The sequence below is a fragment of the Notamacropus eugenii genome, chromosome 1 (assembly GCF_028372415.1).
Source record: "Notamacropus eugenii isolate mMacEug1 chromosome 1, mMacEug1.pri_v2, whole genome shotgun sequence".
Classification (NCBI taxonomy): Eukaryota; Metazoa; Chordata; class Mammalia; order Diprotodontia; family Macropodidae; genus Notamacropus; species Notamacropus eugenii.
In genome coordinates, this window is record NC_092872.1 from 8,739,759 (window position 1) to 8,757,173 (window position 17,415).

Sequence of the window (17,415 nt, forward strand, 5' to 3'; positions counted from 1 at the left end):
AGGGAGGAAGGGAAAGTAGTTGGAACTCAAAGTTTTAAAAATGAATGTTAAAAATTGTTTTCACATGCAACTGGAAAATAAAACATACAGGCAATGGGATATAGAAATGTATTTTGCCCTACAAGAAAATAGAGGGAAAGGGGACAAGAGAAAGGAGGGGTATGATAAAAGGCAGGCCAGATTGGGGGAAATGATAATCAGAATGCAGTCTGTCTCAGGGTGGGCAGAGGGGAGGGATGGGGAGAAAATTTGAAACTCAAAATCTTGTGAAAGTGAATGTTGAAAATTAAAATAAATTAATTTTAACAAAAAAAATTTCAGGGGCCCTGGTCACAGTTTCAGGACAGAAAAGAGGGCTAACACTTAAACAGCTAAAGAGTAAGCAAGGACTTATCCTGAGTAAAGACTCGAGTGTAGACAAGGAATGCAGTGACCTTACCTGTCCACAGATCATACCCCCTTGGAAGCACCAAAAACTTGCAGACCTCCCAAACCAACTCTGAAAAAAGCAGCATGAGAAAGCCTGAAGCTTAGTGCTTTTCTCTACACCCAGGTGAACAGACTTCACCTTTAACATAAAGTTCAAAGTCAAGAAATATACTGAGAGAAAAAAATAATTTGACCATAAAAAGCTACTTTGGTGGCAGGGAAGACACAAACACAGAAGACAACAACATGAAAATAGCTACAGCTAAAGCCTCAAAGAAAAATGTCAATTGGACCCATGCCCAACAAGAATTTTTGGAAGAGTTAAAGAAATAAGAGTTGTAGAGGAAAAATAGGGAAAAGAAATGAGAGTGATACAAGAAAATTATGAAATGGGAATTAACAGCTTGGTAAAAGAGGCACAAAAAACACTGAAGAAAATAAAACCTTAAAAAAAAAAGAATTGGTCTAATGGTAAGAGAGGCACAGAAATCCACTGAAGAAAAGAACTTCTCATAAAAAGCAAATTGTCCAAATGCAAAAATAAATACAAAAGCTCACTGAAGAAAATAATTCCTTCAATCTTATAATTGGGCAAGTAGAAGTTAATAACTCAATGTGACATCAAAAAACAATAAAATAAAATCCAAAGAATGAAAAATAGAAGAATATGTGAACCATCTCATTGGAAAAACAACTGACCTGGAAAATAGATCAAGGAAAAACAATCTAAGAATCATTGAACTATCTGAAAGTTATGATCAAAAAAAGGTTCTAGACATAGTTCTAAAAATTATAGAGGAAAACTGCCTTTAGATCTTAGATCCAGATGGTAAAACAGAAATTGAAAGGATCCACTGATCATTTCTGAAAGAGACCCCCAAATGAAAACTCCCAAGAATATTTTAGCCAAAATCCAGAGCTCCCAGGTCAAGGCAAAAATATTACAAGCAGCCAGAAAGAAATAATTCAAGTATCACAGAGTCACAGTTAGGATCACAGGAGATGTAGCAGCTTCCATGTTAAAGAAGAGAAAAGTTTAGAACGTGATATTCCAGAAGGCAAAGGAGCTGGGATTACAAACAAGAATAATCTGTCCAGCAAAACTAAGCATAATCTTCCAGAAGGGGAAATGGATATTTAATAAAATAAGAGGACTTTCAAGCATTCTTGATGAAAAAACCAGAGCTGAACAGAAAATCTGACATTTCAAACATTAAACTCAAGAGAAGCATAAAAAAGTAAACAGGAAAGAATAATCACAAGGGACTCAATAAAGTTAAAAGTTAAAAAGGGTGGAGCAGAATCTATTATGCTTCAGCAGAGGTAAAAAATAAAAGTCAGGGATAGTAACCATGATCTCAGACAAAGCAAAACAAAAACAAAACCAGACTTAATGAAAAGAAATAATTAGGGGAAACTATATTTTGCTAAAAGGTACAATGAAATAATATAAAAATTTTTTATACTAAGTTTCTCTGATAAAGGCTTCATTTCTAGCAGCATCTCTACACTAGCTGATAGTGGTGTCTGCATTGGGAGGTGAGGCAACTAGCCATACTGGTAAAGGTGGCTTTGGGATTTTACAAGGAGCCCAGCAGAGAGCTAAACTATGTCTAAGGGGAATTTTCTGAAGGCCCCATAAAGGGGGAGGAAAGGACTTCTAACAAAGGGACTTTTCCAGGAGCTGTGTTTTTTACCCTTTGCCACATGGTATCTGAGCTTGAGGAGGTGATCTCCTGTGCTCTGTATGTACTTGTAAGAGAAAATCCAAAACCCAACAGAACTTTTGAAGTTCATTGTCTTCCTCTGTTCAAGGAGATAAGCTATTTTCCTCCTTCTCAGTGACTCCTTCTCAGGGGACTAGTTTAACGACTCAAGCTCTAAATTAGCCTTCTATATAAGCTTTTAAAATTAGCCTTTTATACAAGTCCCATAGAGTGCGACTAAATCACTTTAGTCAATCTCAATAAGTGTCCTATGTAGCACTTTAACTCCATTTTATCTCTAAATGCTTTTCATGCCTTCTAAGTTCATCAAGCCCCTCTACCCCCTAGTTTATTAGCTGTGGTTGACTGATTGATTCAATAGTGGTGTCCAGGCCTTGTTCATACCTACTTCAGACTTCTTATTGACTAACTGAATCAGGAGGCCTGAATCCTTGGTAATTATTGAGGTAGAAGTATGGTACACCTTTGTCACAAAAATAAGAAAAGAAAAAAGTTATATATGAAGTCAAGCAAAATATTTTTTTTTAAATTCACATTAGCCATGTTGTAAAACAGAAGACCAAAAACCCCTCAAAACTGAGAAAAATAAGCTAAAAAAAAGATGATGAGATCTGCATTCGGACTCCATCAGATCTTTCTCTGGAGGTAGACAGTATTTTTCATCATAAGTCCTTCAGAACTCTTTTGTATCACTGTATTGTGGGGAACAGCTAAGTCATTCTCAACTGATTGTTGTTAAATACTGCTGTTACTGTGTACAATGATCTCCTGGCTCTGCTTACTTTATTTTGCATCAGTTCATAGAAGCCTTCCCCAGGTTTTTCTGAAAGCATCCTATTTGTCATTTCTTATAGCACAATAGCATTCCATCACAAAAATATACCACAACTTGTTCAGCCATCCCCCAAATGATGGGCATCCCTTCAATTTCTAATTCTTTTTCACCACAAAAAAAGCTGCTGTAAATATATTTGTACATGTAAGATCTTTTCCCATTTCTTTGATCTCTTTGGGATACAGACCTAGGAATGGTATTGCTAGATCAAGGGGTATGCATAGTTTTACATCCCTTTGGACATAGTTCCAAATTGTTTTCCAGAATGGTTGAATTAGTTCACAACTCCATCAAAAGTGCATTAGCATTCCAATTTTCCCACATCCCCTCCAACATTTGTCATTTTCCTTTTATGTTATATTAGCCAATCTGATAGGTGTGAGGTGGTACCTCAGAGTTGTTTTAATTTGCATTTTTCTAATCAATAGTGCTAGGTGGCATGGTGGATAGATGCTGAGTCTGGAATCAGGAAGACTTATCTTCATGAGTTCAAATCTGGCCTCAGATACTTATTACCTCTGTGACCCTAGACAAGTCACTTTACTCTGCCTAAGTTTCCTCATCTATAAAGTCAGTTTCCAGAAGGAAATGGCAAATCACTGCAGTATCTTCACCAAGAAAACCCCAAATGGGGTCACAAGGGGTCAGACATGATTGAAAATGACCAAACAACAACAACAAAACCAATGGTGATTTAGAGCATTTTTTCATATAATTATATATGGCTTTGGTTTCTTCTTCTGAAAACTGCCTGTTTGACCATTTATCATTTGGGGAATAACTCCTTATAAATTTGACTCAGTATATTTGAGAAATGAGGCCTTTAATAGAGAAACTTGCTGTGAAATTTCCCCCCCAGTTTCCTGCTTTCCTTCTAATATTAGCTGCATTGGTTTTGTTGGTGCAAAACTTTTTAAATTTAATGTAATCACATTTATCCATTTTATATCCCACAATTCTATCTATCTCTTGTTTGGTCATAAATTCTTCTTTTACCCATAGATCTGACAGGTAGAGTATTCCAAATTCCCCTAATTTGATTATATCACCCTTTATTTCTAAACCATGTACTCATTTTGACCACATCTTGATATAGGGGGCAAGATGTTGGTCCGTATCTAGTTTTTGCCAAATTGCTTTACAATTTTCCCAGAAATTTTGGCAAATAGTGAATTCTTTTCCCAAAAGCTTGGATCTTTGCATTTATCATACATTATATCATTATGGTCATTTACTACTATGTATTGTATACCTAGTCTATTCTGTTTGCTCAATAATTTAAAAATTACAATTCTACCTAAATTAATTTATAAATGTTGTAGCATACAAATCAAATGACCATGGTAATATTTTATTGAAGTAGACAAGACAATAAGTTCATTCAGAGGAACAAGAGGTCTAGATCTTAGGGGAGATAACCCCCCCCCTCCAAAAAAAGCATAAATGAATGTGGTGAAGCATCACCAAACCTTTAAGTATGATAAATCATCACAATAACTTGGTACTCATTAAAAAATAGAGGAGTATATCAGTGGAACAGCCTCTGTAAGTTAAAAAAAAAAATAAACAGAAGCAACTGAGCAAAACAGCAGTCCAGCTTTAACAAACCCAAGAACATAAATTCCTGGAAACCAGGCTCCCTTTTTGACCAGAAATGCTGGGAAAACTGGAAATCAGTTTGGATGAATTGGGTTGAGATCAACATAGACTCATAGATCTAGAGTTGGGAGGGACCGCAGATGTCATCTAGTCCAATCCTTTAATTTACAGATAAGTAAAGCAAGGAAGGCAGGGAGAGTTTAGGCGACTTGACCACCTTATACCACAAACCAGGCTAAGATCAAAGTGGATACCATACTGTAATTTGTAAAAGGTCACATCAAGAAGAAATGAAAGAGAACAGCTATATCTATGGCCAATGCAAGAATCCACAACCAATCACAGGACAAAGGAGATCATAAAAAATGGAAAATTTCAATTACATAAAATTTTAGAAGCTTTCGCACAAGTAAAATCAATGAAGACAGAATAAGTAGAGAAATTGTAGGAGAAGGAAAAAATTTGTTTCTAATATTACTGATAAAACTGGTATTCTGTATGACTGTTTATGTGCAATGGGTATAGAATTTCTTGATTTCTCACTGGATAGGAGAGGAGTAGACAGAAGAACTGAGAACATGGAACTGAATATAAAAATAAAATTTAATTTAAAAAAAACTCTGGCAGAGAAATGAAACATTTATATAACACCAAGAGAAATTCCTCAATATATAAATATAGAAACAAACAGTCAAAGTTTAGGTCAAAACATAGGATAAAAAACAGCTTTTTAAAGGAGAATTATTACCTATAAGCAAACATTTGAAAATATAATCCCAAATCATTAAGAGAAATTCAAATTTTAAAAGCTTTGAGGTTTTACCTCACAACCTACAAATGGATAAAGATGGGGGAAAAAACCCCAAACCTAGGGCCAGCTGATGTTGGAAGAACTGTGGTAAGACAGGCACTGTTCCCAAAAGTATGAATTAGTTCAACAATTTTGGATATACACTTGGAATTATGCAAGCAAATGAACTAAGAGGTGAGAAGTATTCTTCATCATTCATTCTGGTGTTGTTACTACATCTTTCAAAGTTATCTTTTACAAGACTGTAGTCATTTCATAAATTGTTCTCCTGGTTCTATGCACACCATTCTGCATCAGTTTCTTTCCAGGTTTCTCTGAATCTATGTTTTTTATAATTTCTTACATCACAGTAATGTTCCATTACATACATAAACCATAATTTATTCAACCATTTCCCAGTTAATGAGCACTCATTTTGTTCCCAGTTTCTTTGTTAGGACAAAAAATGCTATTATAAGTATTTTTTTTTAATATAATGGGTTCTTTCCTTCTGTCTTTCATTACTTTGAGGTATAAGCCTAGTAGCTGTATCACTGCAAAAGGTGTGCACAGCTTAGTGACTTTAGGCTACTGTTTTCCAGAATGGTTGTACCATTTGGAATGTCTTTTTTCCAGAAGTGACTGTATTGTAAAGAGAAAAGAAAACAGAGGCAGTGCAATATTGTGGAGACAGAACAGGATCGGAGGTCAGAAGATCTAGACTCAAACCAAATTTCTGCTTCTTGATAGCTATGTGACCTTGAGCAATTCCCTCTTCCTCTCTGGGTCTCGGTTTACCCTCTGAGGAATGGAGTGTTATCACTCTATAAGAAATGATGCATATATGCTCATTTTCACTCCCAACTCAACTCATTCTCCACCTTGCATCAGTCCCACCAGGGCATCCTTTCCTGACATCCCCCAATTTCCTTCTCCCTTTTCTGTGTCTTCCCCCATTAGAAGGTTAGCTTCTTGAGGATAGGGCCTGTCTTTTTCGCATGTATTTGTATTTCCTCCTCCCCTTAGCACTATGCCTGACACATAAAAGTACTTAATGAACACAGAGAAGTATGAGGAAGGCTTAAACGAAATGAGAAGAACCAGGAAAATCATATTCACAATAACTGTAGCAATGAAAACAGAAAAAGCAGCAGCAACAAAGCCACTGAAAAGAAATTCTGGGAAATTTAAATGCCCGAGATTGGCCCCAAGGAGACACAGGATAACATTCCTCATTTCTTCCTTGGCAGAGACAACATACATGATGTTGGACTCCATCAATGCCAGTTGTAACATCTGTTTTAAGGGATTTCTCCCTGGCAGGGGTATTAAGGATGTATTGAGAAATAGAGGTGATATCAAAACAGAGAATAACAATAATTTTTAAGGTTGTAGCACTGAAGATCGAGAGCTCATCTTAAGGAGGAGGAAAGGTCGAGAAAGGCCCCGGTGCAGATGTGCGCTTCCTTTCTATGTCTCTGGTCCAAACAGTAGGAATGTGAATGGGATTGAAGTCATTGAACTGAGGATGGAGAGAAGCACAAGAGCAGGATGAAGGCTGTAATAGGTGCTTCGGGGCTTGGGGGGAGGGGAGGAGGCTGGCTCTTGCCACTCTTATTCACTTTGCTATAACCTCATGCTACTTTCATACAATTAGTCACAAAGAAACCCAAGAGCTACCAGAGAATGGGTTTCGTCCAACATCCTATGCCCAGCAATGACTACCAACAGCCAATTTTCTAGAGAAAATAGCTTCTAATGCACTAAAGCCAATTGCCTGATCCCACTTTCAGAGGAAGGCTCCTTTTTAATCCTGGCAGGAGATCACAGGCCTTCCCTGAAGCATTTGCTATGATTATCCTTATCACTGCCGTAGCTGGAATAGCTAAAAATGCTATTAATGGTCATAAAATTATACACTCCTTTCCTAAGTCCCAGCACAGCATTTAACTTCATAACCTCCCTCTGGCAGTGAATCTCCACAGGTCGACTTTCCGTTGAATCAAGGAGCACTTCATTTCATTAGTTCTAAATTCACTGCCCTTTAATTTCTCTGAGCAGCCCTCTGACTCTTTTATTACGGGACAGTGGAAGAGAGGAAGTAGCCAGAGTTCTCATTATGCCCTCCATAATTCTGATTATGCCAAACGGGCTCCTCTCTCCATTCTGATTTAATTCAAATACTCTCAGTCTATCGTTTTCGACGTATGATAAACCCCAGTCTTTGTTATCACCACCCTCCTGATGGCTTCACCTTACAAGGACAAGGAGACAAAATCTAGAGAAGCAATAGATGGTGATGGATGTCATGCCTACTGCATGTATGTCCTTGGGTTGTATGATGGGGCAGATTCACTGACAAACTTCCCAGATATTTCCAGTCATTGTGAGACACAATCAATCCATTAGTTGTTTTTGCTTAACTATTTTGCTTTGTTTCTAGGGAGTGTTTAGTTAGGGGTATTGGTGGTAAGGTATATGTAGAAATGACAGTGATATAAGAACAAAAGCTGTAACTAGCCTCTTCTTTTTTCAAGAAATGCAAATAATGTTAGGTATGAGAGGAACCATCCTTATAATAGAGGGAAACAAGGAAAGCTTCCTGAATGAGGTGGTCTTTAAGTTAGGTTTTAAAGAATAGGTAAAAACCCAATAGTTGAAGGGAAGAAAGAGGATGTGTCAGGCACAGGGACAGTGCAGTATAAACAAAGGCATAGGAAAGGGGGAGGTTAAGAGTGATCAGGATGCAGAGAGCGGTCCAGTTTGACTTCAGAGCAGAGTACATAAAGAAGAGTAAGGGAGAGAAGGCTGCAAAGACAGGATGGTTCTAGACTGTGAAGGACTTTGAATGATGGATTGAGGAATTTAAACTTTATGTGATAGGGAGCAACAGGGAACCAGTGAAAAATTCCGAGCAGTTAGGATGGCATTACCAAATCTGCTCAATCAGCTCTCTTGTATTCCACATATTTTGACTTCCTACTCTGGTATGGATTCCTTGCCATAATCTTCCCTGAAATTTTAGCACTTGTATCTGGTGTTCTGACTCTAGCTAGGATCTTTTCCTCCTCCTTGTTCTACTTCCAAATGATTTCCTGCTTCCTCAACCCCAGGCAGAAACTGCCACTCGTCATTAAACACTTAGTGCATGGGAGGCAGACATTTTTTTAAATTTTGACTAATTTTAGATTTTTTTATTCCAAACTAATTCCAAATAAAATGAATATTTCCATATAAGCAGTAGAACAGAAAGAGGATTTTACATGAAACTTCAAGACTCTGTTACATGCAGTTTCCTTGGCTTCTTCAATATTTCAGAAGTTCATTGTATAACTTTCAGCAGCGTCCTGCTCAGACAGACTCTTGAGGTTTGCACAAGGTCACTACAATGACAGGCATCCTTCCAACTGCTAAATGCAATGATCACACGGAATAGAATTTTTGTCCCTGTCACCTTCCATGGTGACTCAAGCCCACACTCATCTCTCCTCTCCCTGCTCATAGTGCACTTGTGTCTGCACTAACCAACGATCATTTTTATTTTGTTGGTTTTTTATTTTGTTGCTTCTTAAGTGCTCCCATAATACTATTTAGAATTTTATTATATGCTATCTTATTCTCTAATTGCTTTATTAGTGTGTCTTTTCTCTCCAACTAGATTATATGCTCTTTATAGAAAGGGACTGGATCTTCTCTAATCTTTCTGCCTCCTTCCACCCCCTCAAATTCCTAACACAGGGTTTAATTCAACAAACATTTAATTTAAGCACCTATAGATATGTAGGTCCCACAATACCTATCATCAAGAAATATAATACGCTAAAAGGGACATAAGATGGCCACCAATAAGTACGATACAAGATAGAACATGGTAAAGGCATGGGTCCTATGGGGTGGGGTAGAGCTGCAGCCTTGAGGCCACATATGGCCTTCTAGGTCCTTGAATGTATCCTTTTGATGGAGTCTAAGTTGTACAGAACAAATCCTTTTATTGAGGAATGTGTTCTGTACAGCTTAGATTCAATCAAAGGGCCACACTTGAGGACCTAGAAGGCCACATGTGGCCTCAAGGCTGCAGCTTACTCACCCCTGCTAGACCTTGAAAATGGAAGCACTTAATAAATGTTTATTGAGTTTCAAGAGTCAGTCAAAATGCTCTAAGAAAGTTTAGTGAGGAAGAGCAGGCCACTCCCAGGGGGGAAAAGGAGGGAAGTCTCTATGAAGGAGGTAACCCCTCAGCTGGACCTTGAAGCAAATGGAAGGATTTCAATGGTCAGAAATAGGAATGGAATATGTGTTCCAATCAATGGAAATATCTATTTTCTTTTTTTTACTGGAAAGTGTTTTATCATAGGTGGAGCAGGTGAGTTGGATGTAGTTTAGAGAATTCCAATTTTATTGGCAACATTCGAAGCATTTTAGTCTGGGACAAGTTGAACACAGGCCTTCTTCTCTCCATCAGGCGAGATCAGAGTGTGACTTCAGCTATATTAATGTCATACAGTTCCTTTACCACCTGCTTGATCTGATGTTTGTTGGCCTTCACATCGACAGTTAATGCCAGGGTGGTCTTAATCTTCTTCACAGCAAACGTAATGGTCAAGGAAAAGCCGATGGCGGCAGAGTGATACTCAAGCTTGCTTCTCATAGGGATCCTTTCCCGAGGGAATTTAGGCTGTCTATCTTTAAAGCCAAATGGCCTTGGATAGCAAGAAGATGTGGGATGTCGAGATCATCCCCTTTGGGTGGCTTCATATACTCTTCAACCCTGCCTTTTTGGCGTTCAACTTAGCTCCTGTCTTGGATGAAGGGGGCACACAGCGGGGAGCTGCTTCTTTCTTCACCTTCAGTGCCATAAAGGATAAATGACTTGCTCTATACAGCAAGTAAACTTCAGAGATGAGGAGCGACTCACATCTTCTTGACTCTAAGTAGGGAAGATGACCTGCCAAGTTATGCTACTTTTAACCCATTCTGTGCCTCCCCTAGCACTTACCACAATTCTCTGCACACAGTGGCTACTTAACAAATGTTAGATGAATGTATGTTACAACCATATCTCAACTATAAAATAGCTCCAGGGAGCAAAGGACAGAGACTTCTCAGTGAGTTATATTATATATAACTCCAGTGAGTTACAGTACATTATGTTATTCCAGCTGGAGCAGAAAGCTACAGAAGCCACCAGGTCAATTAGCTGAACAGACTGAAGACAAAGAGGAATGTCCCTGTTCTAGAAGCCGGAGGGGCTGGTGACAGCTGGATCCTCATGGCCAAGACCAGGAAAAACTCTTCACAGAACCTACCTTTTCTGTAGGACAGCAACAAACTCCGAGAGCCGGTCCCTTTCCACCTCAGCAGACTGTAAGAGGGTCTTGAACTCCATTATCTGCCCTTGACTCCTTTTCAGTTCTGCAGAGTCCATCTCTGAAGGCCTATAAAAAGTATGAGGATCACAGCTTGGGACTGGGAAATACTGGTGGTCACTTAAGGAGAGACTGAGCTGTTTTAAGGCCACCCTAACGAAACCTCAGAACCATAGACAGAGACAGCAATGCGGGACTCCAGCCTCTTCAGTATGTGGCACTGGACTGGGAGTCAGAGATTCCAGAGGGACCTCTGAGGTCAGCCAGTCAATTTGTGCTCTCCACCGCACACCTAACAAGTGGTCTCCGTCTGAAGACCTCCAGTTACGATGAACTTACTCTATCCCAAGACAGACGGCTCTAAAGCAGCAAAACCTGCCTCTCAGATGCTTCCAGTTAATCCTTCTTCATTTGTCAAACATGCTGGTTTTGCTTATTTACACCCTTTACCATCTTACACAAGTCATTTCTCCTCCATAGGACTCAGCTTGGCTTTATCTTTTCCTTACCTCAAACATGGACTTTTAGAGCTGAAAGGAAGCTTTGTTCAACACCTTCATTTTTTTAGTATGAAACAGATCCAGAAAAGGGACATAAAGTCACACCAGAAAGTAGTAGAAAAACCAGGGCTAGAACCCATATCACCTGAGTCTTAGCACAACATTCTTGTTCTGTGCCATGTTATCTACTCATCTCTAAAATGAGGGGGTTGGGAAAAAATAAAATGAGAGTGTTGGACAAGATACAAGATTTATTTGATGCTACTTGACAGATGAGGAACCTGAGATCCAAGATAATTTGTCTAAGGTCACATAGCAAATTAGTGTCAGAGCCAGTACTAAAACTCACCACATCCTGTGGTAGACCTCACCAGAGTATATAAAGGAAATGCCTTTTGGGAGGATCTCTGATAGGTGACCTCTCCAATCCAGACTTGAATTATTCTCAGGCCTTGGACCTCTAGCTCCAACCGTGCCCACGCATGAAGCCAGTCAGGAAAGGGGGCACCAAGGCCCATATTTTGGTACTTGAATAGGTCCATTATCTCATCAAAGTGGGCACTTCCTCACCTCATAGAAATCCCAGCCCCTTCTTCCATGCCTTCCTATCCTATAAAATCCCCTTCTGTGTTGTTATATAAATCCTTCATAGCTTTACCCAAAACGTTAGCAGTTTCCCCCTGGTTCTTTTAATATTTCAGAGACAGAAATATACAGCTTGGGCTGTCTGTCTGTTGTCTCTCATTGACACTATGAACTGAAACCTTTTTCTGGTGTTAACGTGCTCTTGCTGAAGTCTTTTATACATGGGTCATCACTGGTAACATGTTGCTGCCTACTTGCACTCTTTTTCATAACCTTGCGTGGTCATTTAGGATATCTGCAATTTTTGTTTTTTGGAGATCACAATGTTTCATGATTCACAGACACACATTATTACCAAGGGAAGATTGGTGTTAGAAAGATAGACTGTGGTTTGTGGTTTGGGATCACTGAAAGCCCTTGTAGCTTTCTAATACAATCCAGTCCAATCCCTACCATTCAACTCTGGGCTGACCTCACGGTCTATCTGCAGGCTCTCTCCTAGTTAGATATCATGGACTAACCTGATGGGCACACATCCTGTAGTTTGGGTAATATGGTTTCATCCAGTTTGTTTTCCATTGTAGATGGTTAAATGACCTCTTTCTCATGGCTAAGAATTTCTCTGCGGTGACCTCTAGCATTCTAGCTGTCAAAAGCACTTAGTACAATCTCACCTGTGGATAACAGTATTTGGAGAACCTCACCATAAACAAGTCTTCTCATTCATACTTTGACTTTACCCAGGACCTCTCCCATGCTACTGCCATACATCTGTTAAAGAGGGAATTGGACTAGATGGTCTCTAAATCCCATCACTCTGTCATTCTCTCTGGGTTCAAACCAATGAAGAAAGCAAATGTGTGAAGTATGTATTTGGCAACAAATACAACAAATGGAAAAGACAGCTTATGACGCTGCTTACAGTACTTCTGCTGGAGAACACTTAGGGAAGCATAAACATTTATGGTTAAAAACTAGTGGAATCAGCCAAGGAGGTGGTTTAAAGCTAAAATTAAATGTTATCACAAAAGACAAGATCAAACAGACATTCATCAATATGACATGGAAGTCCCCCATGAGTGAACAATGTTGGATGGGCAACTTGAAGCTTTCAGCGCTTGAAGTGGGTACAGAGAAAGTCTCCCCTTTTGGCAGAACAGGATAGGGAAAAGAGCCCTGGACTAGAAGTCAGGAGACATTGGTCCAAATACTGGCTCCCACATGTATTAGCTCTGTGATCCTAGCTAAGCTCGTTTAGCTTCCTCAGTCTCCGTTTTACTCATCTTTAAAATGAGCATAGGAACACTAACATCACCTACTCCATAGGACTGTTGAAAGGTTTATTAAGTAAACCTTAAAGTACTATTGAAATGTCAGCTCTTAAAGTGGAAGGGAGGACCTTTGTTAAAATCCCTTTTCTGCTACATTAGCCTTCCTGGGCCTTACTTCCTCATCCTCAAAATGGGGGCACATAATCCCTACATGATGGGTAGGAATGCACTTGAGAAGCTGCAAAGCAGCAGGTTAATGGAAAGAATCGTAGCCATAATGAGGACCTACCTTCGAGGTGACACATTAGGGCTGGGGAGGGAGGGCTGAGTGATTGAAGATTCCACCAGAGTGTGCCCCAGGCTGCTCACTGTTCTGCATGAAATAAGAAGGGTCTTTCAGGAGGAATGAACACAACAAGGGAGCCACAGTGACAAGTCTGTTTCCATAGGGTGCAAACCAACTTCGAGGCTATTGCTGGAACTCTCTCAGTAACCACACCCAAAGCATCACCCCAAGATCATGAGCAGCAGATTATCAGGATTTCATACTCATTTGAGGCACTGTTTCAGAACTCCTGATTACTTCATAAGGCAACAATATCACTTCCATACTTCAAGGATCCGTCATTCCCCAGTAGAGTGGTGTCCACTGCACCAACCCCTCTAATCCTTACTTCATGACTTGTGACAAAAAAAACCACAATACCTTCTGGCCAACCCTCTAAGTAATGAGTCTCTCTGCACTTTGGTGACAAAGACAAAAGACTTACAGTCCACTGCTGGCATCATATCTAAATCCTTTCTGGTTAGGTAGTACCTGCCAAAGCTGCACTTGGCTGCCATAATCTTTGGGAACCCAAAGGCACCACCATGCCACGGAGAGCCACCTTACCAAGAAGGGAGGAGAGGCACAACAACTGCATGGATAATATTTCACAGATTCTCTGCTTCAGATTCTTAGAAGCAGAGGCACTTAAACGTCAACCATGCAGCTCTGATTAAAGTGAACCGGAATAGACACATTCCTAATGTAATAATGTCTGTGTTTCAATGGGTCCTTCCTACAAATGCAGAGATAATGTAATAAGAAGTAGACATATATTGTGTAAGAAATGCCGCAGTCATCTTAAAATGGCATTTGTGGTTTTGGATAGCTGGCAGGAAACGATATCCTTCTGAATAATTGATATTCATTGCAAATATCTCCGTTGCATGCCTCTTACCGAGAAGCTCCGACCCTCCCAGCGTGATCCCCGGCAGATGCAGGCGCTTTGAGCAGGTTAAAGTTTGGCTCCTCAATGAACCTGGAAGACAGAGAGCTGCCATCCATTAAACTGGAGTCGTCACTTCCCTCTTTTTTCTGAAGATGCTGCAGTAAAAAAAAAAAAAATGGAACACAAGCCATGGTTTGACAAAGCTTTGGAACCAGAACGTTCAAAGGCACAGAAATGAATTGGAGCATTCTTTATGAACCTTCTTTCAAAAGCCTCAAAGAATGCTCCTGTGATCCCTCTACAAAGATATAATTAAAAGGAGGAGAAGGAAAAAACAGATCTCTCTATACAAAAATGTTGATCTGTGGCTTTATTTGTAATGGCAAAAAAAAAACCTCAACCCTGTAAACAACCCATATAGAAAACACTTGGAGAAGGATGCCTGAATGAATTGTGGTATTTAGAATCATTTTTAAAAATTATCCAGTACAACCTCATTTTTTTTCCTAGAGTAGGAAATTGAGCCTTTGTGAGCTACCCAAAGGTCATACAGGCAACAGTACACACTGACATCACCACCTCTAAATCAAGACCCCCAAAGTGACAGACCATTATTACACCATAATGACAAATATGAAGAATACAAAGAAATATAGGATGGTTTAAGAAGTTAGGCAGAGCAAAGAAATGAATTAGCTGACAAAAGATAAAAAGAAAATGCATGGAAGAAAAAGAATCAGAAAAGGTCGTGGAAGCAAATAGGACACTCCTGTTATTATTTTGCTAAATTCAACATCCACATCAAGAAGTCATAGAGAAGATTCCTTTCAGCAGCAGAGAAAAGTGAGTTTGGCTTCATGAAAATGCCTCTTGCATAATAATGAGATCTAATAATGCCTCCCTTCATGCCAGTAAATCAGAAGGCCTAACAGTGTTAGACACAGAAAGCTCCTAAAACAGATGTGCAGTTTCTACTTTGAGACATTCACTTTCAATCCTTAGACCCTCAGAAAATTACCCTATCAGACTGACTCAGCTGGGGTTTATAACTGCAGGGCACTGTGCCTAGCTCTTTAGTTCAGCCTTTTCCTGGTCTGGAAATGAAGATTCTATTTTAGAGATGAGTGCTGTATATTGATTTTGCGTTCTGTCCCCTTGTCCTGGCCCCTGGCCACCCCATCTCCTGAGCTTGATGTGTCTGTTAGAAATTAAATAAGTACGCTGATGTGCCCAAGTGGTCAGCCTTTCAGGATGGCCCCAGAGGAGGCCTCTACATCAGGGAGTGGTGGCGGCTGCTTGGAGCCAGTCAGCCGTGGTCCCCCAACCCAACCTTCTCTAGAATTCTTCCTTTCTCCTCTTGCTCGGGGGCCAAGAGAACTGAGGCTCAGAAGACAAATGGTAGAGATCACAGTCAGCATTAATAAAAGAACAACCACAAAGCTTGCTCGCGCTGAAAAGCCTGATTTTCCTTTTCCACATTAAGATTGTCTAATCATCCTAACATAGTAGTAAGAACAGAAACAGTGTGGTCTAATGGATAGAGAGCTGGCTTCAGAATCAGGAAAAACTGGGTTCGAGTCCTCCTGCTTCTGACATGTCCTGGTTGTGTGACTGGGCAAATCACTTCTCATTGAAAGCCTTCCCTGAAAGGCAACAGGAGTGAATCTGCTTCGTGCAAAGACACTTCCACTTTTTTTAAGGTGTTTTCAGTTGTATAGGACTCTTTATGACACCTTTGAGGGTTTTCTTGGCAAAGATTTTGGAGGATTTGCCATTTCCTTCTCCAGCTCATTTTATAGATGAAGAAGCTGAGGCAAAGAGGGTGCAGTGCCTTGCCCAGGGTCACACAGCTAGACAGTGTCTGAGGTTGGATTTGAACTTAGGTCTTGCTGACACCAGGCCTGGCACTCTGTCCACTTTGCCACCTAGCTGCCCTCACTTCCCCCTTAGGAGCTCTCTACGCCCTTGGAATCCCAGGTGTGGCTCAACAACAAAAACAACAAAATACAAAGAATATTGAACTAAGAAATTATGTGACCTCACTTAGAACCCGGGAGTGATGCTTGTTATAAGGCCCTGGACAAGTGATTTGATCTCCTGAGCCTCAGTTTCCCCATCTTAATTTTGGGGTAACTGCTTGTCTTAGTGTGGCTATGAAGAAGATGCTTTGTAAACTGTCTCTAGTCAACAACAAACATTTATTAAGCACCTACTATGTGCTAAGCACTTGGAAATACAAAAAAAAAGCAAAAGATGATCCCCACCAAGCATACTGTCCAATGGGAAAGATAACATATACACAAAATCAAGATAGGGCAGATAGAAGAGAGAAGGCACAAGCATTACAGGGCCCAGGCAGTGAGATGAAGTGGAGAATGTTTGATGCCCACGTGTTGACATGCCTCAGGATAGACGTTCTACGGAGCGTGCCATTGGGCTGTATATCTGAGACAGACAGCCCAGCTGGACAAGGAGATGGGCCCAGAGGTAAAAAGGAGGGAAGGAATAGGCTGGACTGTCTGAGAAATTTCAGAGCTCCTTTGCTGATGCTTCCCATGAAAGCAATTGCCCATCTTGAAACTAACATTTGCCTGGTGTCACAATACAGCAGCTAAGTACAGACTTCAAATGCCTCTGAAAAAATTGAAAGTGATACTCTGAAAAACTGAGAACAAGGAAGAGGAGCAGGGTCAGTACAAGCATGTTGTACCATATAACCAATGAGGGACTCCAAAGAAGAATGGGAATAAGGGACATTATCAAAGAGTATACAAGGAGAAGACGGTGAGATAAAGGTCAACATTGGGGGAAGACAACAGCTAAGGGTTCCCCTGATACCCTCGGAAAGTCTGGAGAAGGTGAGGAGGCCTCCAGCAGGTTGGTTGGAAGGACTTCCTTGTGGTGATCTAAGAACAGGGGCAGATGATCAGGTATGGATGAGCTAGGGTCTACATTGTTGGAAAAGGCTTCCCAACTCATGTGAACATGGAGCTCTCTGAGCATGTCTACAAAACTCTGAACACTTACAAAGTGCTTCCTTTACAACAACAGTATGAACCAGATAGTACACATATTGATGAGAAAACTCAAACCAGGAAG

At 40.1% G+C, this 17,415-nt stretch overlaps 1 protein-coding gene across 5 annotated transcripts in view; it reads right to left on the bottom strand.

The window, feature by feature from the left end:
* CCDC13 (coiled-coil domain containing 13) overlaps nucleotides 1–17,415 on the bottom strand; it is a 107,841-nt gene that overhangs the window by 30,515 nt on the left and 59,911 nt on the right. For all 5 annotated transcript variants that reach the window (XM_072652184.1, XM_072652212.1, XM_072652193.1 and 2 more), the window contains 3 exons: nucleotides 14,326–14,471; nucleotides 13,392–13,475; nucleotides 10,687–10,815 (listed from right to left, as the gene is read on the bottom strand). In XM_072652184.1, the coding sequence (XP_072508285.1) occupies nucleotides 10,687–10,815; nucleotides 13,392–13,475; nucleotides 14,326–14,471 (359 nt within the window). The remainder of the gene's footprint in view (nucleotides 1–10,686; nucleotides 10,816–13,391; nucleotides 13,476–14,325; nucleotides 14,472–17,415) is intronic.